This window comes from Ochotona princeps, chromosome 1 (genome assembly GCF_030435755.1).
Source record: "Ochotona princeps isolate mOchPri1 chromosome 1, mOchPri1.hap1, whole genome shotgun sequence".
Taxonomy (NCBI): Eukaryota; Metazoa; Chordata; class Mammalia; order Lagomorpha; family Ochotonidae; genus Ochotona; species Ochotona princeps.
In genome coordinates, this window is record NC_080832.1 from 118737622 (window position 1) to 118743137 (window position 5516).

The following is a 5516-nucleotide window of genomic DNA, read 5'->3' on the forward strand; positions in this document are numbered from 1 at the left end:
TTACTTAGAAATCACAATTTCTCAGATGGATCTTTTTCCCAACAAAGGTACCTTTTTAGCTAGTACCTTTTTCCCAACGAAGAAATTCTTTTAGGCTATATCAAACAACACCCACTAGAGCAAATCCAAAAGCAAATAATTGTGAAAAAATATTTACATATGAAAATTATACATGTGTTGATGGAAGATACCACGAAGACGTATTTAAGGCATTGAGAAGTCAATCCCTGTATATAGTGTGGTGTGGTTTGCTTCTAAACACACATTTGTAACACCATGGCCTTCACCACTGTTCCCATTCCCCAAGCTGATGTGTTCCAGTGGGGTTAAGGTAGCTTTCTACATCACAATGTCCTGACAGATTCTAGAATCCCACTTTCTCACCCTCAGATCTGTGGGAATTACCGGCACAGTGTCTTGAACCTTGAAAAGAAGGTTATTCAAAAGAGGTAGTTTGGTTAGTGTGGAACAAATCTCCAGATCTACGGAGGTATCAGTGAGCTATGACCGCGGCCTCATCACAGCTCACAAATGGTGCTCACTCGACAGTATTTCCTAGGACCGGTTCTGGCAGTCCATCAGTGCCAGTTCTATCTTCCTTTCATGAGCTCTACCAATTACTCCCTCTGTTTTCTTATTTTCTTCCTCTTGTTAGACAATGTGGCCCAAATCAACTCTTTGGAAGACTCAGAGATGCTGGATCTTCCAATTTTCTCTTTATATTTCTATTTAGGAATATATCCTACGTCCTTTTCCTTTAGGATTTTGCTCCTGGTGGTCAGAATGAAGATAAATTTTTTTCTTCCAAGAAAATTTTGACTTCGTGTAGTTAAAAAAAACCCTCAAAACTACAGTGGGTATTCGGATTGTCTATTCTCCTTGCTCAATATTATCCTTATTTTCATTTATCAACCCATTCTGGTGCCGCAGGCCATTGTATTGCCGGGGCAACAGCATACCTTTTGAGTAGCTTTGAAATCGACGTAATAATTTTGGTCTGACCCTCTGGATTCTTAATTCTCAATTTAAATGTAGACTAGGAAAATTATAACCAAACTCAGGAGGTTTGGTGGTCATTTCCTTGCTTGTATGTCTTATTCATTTATTTATTTGATAGGCAGAGAAAGATAATGAGAAACTATGAAAGAGCTCTCATCCTGGGGCAGCCTTGCAGTGCCACAGAGTACACTGTTGCTACAATGTAATCTTGCTTCCTGTTGAAACTCAGCCAACTAACTTTCAAATTATCCAGCAAATGGAAGATCTCTGTCACTCTCACAATTCAAATAAAAATAAAATTTAAGAGGAAAAAGTACAACCAGCTCCTGACCACTGGTTTACTCCCCAAACTCTCCTGCCTGAGCTTGGCCAGGCCAAGCTGATCCAGGAACTCAATGTAGGTCTCACATGGATGTCAGGGACCAAATCATTTCAGTTATCACGAGCTGTCTCCAAAGAGAAACAAACCTGAGAGAGACAACCCATGTTGATGGTGAAGAAAGAAACCAAATTCGTATGAAAGATATTTAGAAAATCTGTCCTCTCCCCAAGACTTCTCAGTTATAAGCTAATAAATCTACTTTTTGAAACTCAATCTGCTAATTACAACGTTAACTCTTGTTCTTCCTGAAGTTCTTTCCATCCTCCCTGCAGCAAGTGATTGGCAACAACAGACTATGAAGATATCCAAGAAACAACTGAGAAAGCAGGGGAGGAGGAAGCACTTCAGTTTAACGCTGCTGTTCTCCACAACATAAATACTTGCCTATAAACAGAGCTAGGGATATGGAAGGCTCCAAACAAGATATTTGTTTGGGGAAAGGAATCTGGGACTGGGGTCAAAGACTGACCTTTTACTAACTTTCCTCCTGTAATATTTGAATATCTTTAAAACCATATGCACATATTATTGTTTAAAATAAACTGTTACAGATATCCCCCCAAAAGGAAAATTTTTCCTGAGGGATCCATTAAACAAGAGATGACATTATAAAGTCTTTCAATACAGTTTTGGCCTTGTAAAACTATTGCTTAAAGTCCTGCTGTGCAAAAACCAAGCTCTTGTCATCTTTCCCTTTAGTCTTTCTGTACACCATCTCCCGAAAGCTAGCTAGAATCTTGTTCTCTCTCTTCCGTCTCTCTTCTTGGTTGAAGGATGCAAGGGCTCTTTTCTCATCGGCACTGTAGATCTGGTTCTCTTTCCGCAGCCGCACAGCCTCCATTCGCCGATGCCTGCTACCACTCATGACATAACCCGAGCATTCAAACGAAGCAATCTCTTCGCTTGTTAAACCAATTTCACCTCTTCTCGGGATTCGCTTTCCTGCTTTCACATACTCAGCCATGGCCGCACCTTCACCAGGAAGAAGAGCACGGCCATAATTTAAAGGTTTTTCATCCTGAGATGAATGGATTATAGGGGCTTCCGGGCCTATTAAATCCAAGGTATTTACAATCTTAGAATGTGAAATCCAGATGTCTTCGGGCAACTCCTCCTCTGAATCTTTACCGCTTGAGTTACTGTATTCTTTTTTCAACCTCTTCATTTTCTTGTTTTTCCTGACTCTCTGTTTTTTCTTCTCTTTCTTCTTGGCTTTCTTGGTTCTCTTTTTACCATCCTCAGCGCTGGAACTTTCGTCGGAGTCTAAATTACTGTCACTTGTACCAGAATAGTTCCTGTGTTTCCTTTTGGTCTCTTTCTTTCTTCTTTTCTTGTTTTTCGAGCGACTAGTCTTCTTCCTTCTTTCCTTACAGATGGAGTCTGAACTGCTGCTCCTCTGCCTCTTCACCTGCTCATCCTCGGCTGGGCTCTGTGCATCAGAATCCGGCTCAGGCGACTTGGGAGACAGCCCCCACACCTCAGGGGCTCCCAGCTCCCCAATCCTCTCTCTCTCCTTCAGCCTCCTCTGCCGGAAGCGCTGCTCCTCCTCGTTCTCGAAGTCCTCCGCCCACTGCCGGTCGCCCGCGAAGCGGTGGTGACGGTGGCGCTGGTGGTATCTGCCGTGGCAGGTTGAAGAGGAGAAGGCACAGCTGTGGAGCCCTGGGGCCCGTTCTCGAGAATCAGAGCTTTTGAGGCGGGGAAGAGCGCCGGGACCCGCTTCGCCCCACCAAGGCCTGAGGCCCGCACGACCCCGCCAGCTGCCGCCCCGAGGGGAACGTCCCGCCTGCTCGGTGGGCGGGCTCCCGGACGAGCTGCGACGCGGCCGTCGCCGACTGCCCGGGCCGTCATCGGAGGAGTGAGACCGGAATACCGGGGACATGACGCGAGATTCACCCGGCGACTTTCAGACGGTTGGGGAACGACGCCGAGACTCGCCGCCTACGCACGCGCACTGGCCGCGCCGCGCGCTGCCCCGCGCGTCGGCCGCTGGCGGTGCCAGGCCTGGGTGGGCCGGCACGTGGGCCCTGTTCCGTTGGGTCGTGAAGCGTTTCCTGGGCTTAGGCTGCCGCTTCTCGTCTGAAGTGGGTGAAGAGACGTGGTCGCCCCTGTCATGCCTCAACCCGAGCCTCGTGGGCTCCTGAGAGGAAAATTTCGCATATGGAGGCCCTCTGCTATTGAAACACACCCTTCTGGACCTGCAATTTATCAAGTTGCTTCTCTTCTCCGATTCGGCTCTCTGCTGTAGTTCTCTTGATCTCTTGCTGGAGATCAAGTGCCAAGGCTCCTATTCTTCCCTCTGCCTCACCCTGCCCCCTTAAAAAGGAAGTTGTGGTCAGCTCAATGGCTAATCCTCCCCGTTCAAGTGCCAGGATCCCTTATGGGCACCAGTTTGTATCCCCACTGCTCCACTTCCCATGCAACTCCCTGTTTGTGGCCTGAGAATGCAGAGGAGGTTGGCCCAAAGCCTTGGGACCCTGCTGCTGCCTGGGAGATCCGGAAGAGGCTCCGGGTTCCTGGCTTCGGATCAACTCAGCTCCAGCTGTTTTGGCCGTTTGGAGAGTGAACCAGCATATGGAAAATCTTTCTCTCTGACTCTCCTTCTCTATAAATCTGCCTTTCCAATACAAATAACTAGATCTTAAGAAAAAAAGGAATTTGTCCACCATCTTAATGACGAAAATACATTTGAGGCAGTTGATGTCCCCTGATGGCCTAGATGAGCTGGCAGTCAAGCCCCCATAGACATGCTGTCCACTGCACAGGAATCAGTAACTGAGGAGACCCAGTCCACATCATGCGCCCTAAGATCAGGCCACACATCCTGTGATTTTCCCAATGGCCATGGGCTGGGTCTAGCAATCTAGTCAGGAAGTCCCCCAAGAAATCTCGCCTGGGGTGACCACTTGTGTGTGCCTTCCAATGCAAGGTCAGGTCCTGTCACCTGCACCAGTTAGCATACATATTGATGGATGTAGCTGACTGGTCAGTTCTACACCAACTTCATATCTCATGCAAATCAACAGGTGCTGCAGCCCAGCCCAGCCAGCCCTGCACACACCTGGTCCTCACACATATCAGTGGGTACCATGGTCTGATTGGGGTGATCCCCAGTAACTCCCAGCAGGTCTGCCCTTAACCCAGTTTTTTGTGCATTATCCCTCTCCAGTCCATATCTCATCGGGCTCTTATGCATATCCATGGGTGCTGTGGTTTACCTCAGCCTGCCCCACCCCCAGACCTGGCCCTCACATCTGCTGAAAGGTACTACCACCTTGTCCTGACTGGCCTGACTTCAACCCTGGTTCTGGTGTTCACCAGCCATAGATACAGCCTAGCAAGGGAGTGCCATAACTCCCCTACTAACCTGCTCCCAGCCTTGGATCTTGTGCCAGCCAGGGGATATTGTGGTATAACCCTGTATGTCTTATCCCAGCACTTGCCAGCTGATGCTACAGCCTATCCTGGCTGGTCCACATGTATTCTGACTCTCATGGGTGTCAGCGGATGCAGTAGTATGGCCCAGTCTGTCCTGGCCCCAGACCCAGCTCTCATAGTCACCAGTGGAAACAGCAACCCAGCAAGGGAGTTTCTGAAGGTCCTTTACAAGACCTCCTCCTAACCCTGGGTCATGCATGTTCCCCTGGGTGTTAGAGCCCAGTCTGAGATGGCCCACCCTCAGTCCTAGCTCTCACCCGTGAATGCAAGAGCCTGGCTCTGCCTGGCCTACCACTAGCCCTAGTGTGAACTGGTAGGAATTGCAGTCCACCCCATCCTGGCTTGGACCCTCTCCTGGCTCTCACTTATGCTAGTGTGTACTGTAGACTAACCCTGCCCAGTCTACTCCTGGACCCAGGTCACACATGTGCCATTGGTTGCTGCAGCCCAGCCTGGTCTAGCATGCAACTAGCCCCAACTTTCAAGCTCACTAGTGGGAGCTGTACCTAGCCTGAAAGTTCCCCAAGTTCCCTAAATAGGCTCACCCTAGCAATGAATCTTGTCTGGGCCAGTGCGTACTGCTGCCCAGACTGACATGGCTGGTCCCCAGTCCTGGCATTCACTGGTAGGTACTATGGCCTAGCTGAACTGGTCTGTAACTGTTCCAGCTCTCACTGAAGGGTGCTATAGCCTAGCCCAG

The 5516-nt window shown here is 48.6% G+C and overlaps 1 protein-coding gene across 1 annotated transcript; it reads right to left on the minus strand.

The window, feature by feature from the left end:
- Window positions 1–727: 727 nt before the first annotated feature.
- Window positions 728–3337, minus strand: NKAPL (NFKB activating protein like). The gene has a single exon (XM_004598447.2). It carries the CDS (start codon window positions 3258–3260, stop codon window positions 2025–2027), a length of 1236 nt encoding a protein of 411 aa, XP_004598504.2. The 5' UTR covers window positions 3261–3337; the 3' UTR covers window positions 728–2024.
- Between the last annotated feature and the right edge of the window lie 2179 nt (window positions 3338–5516).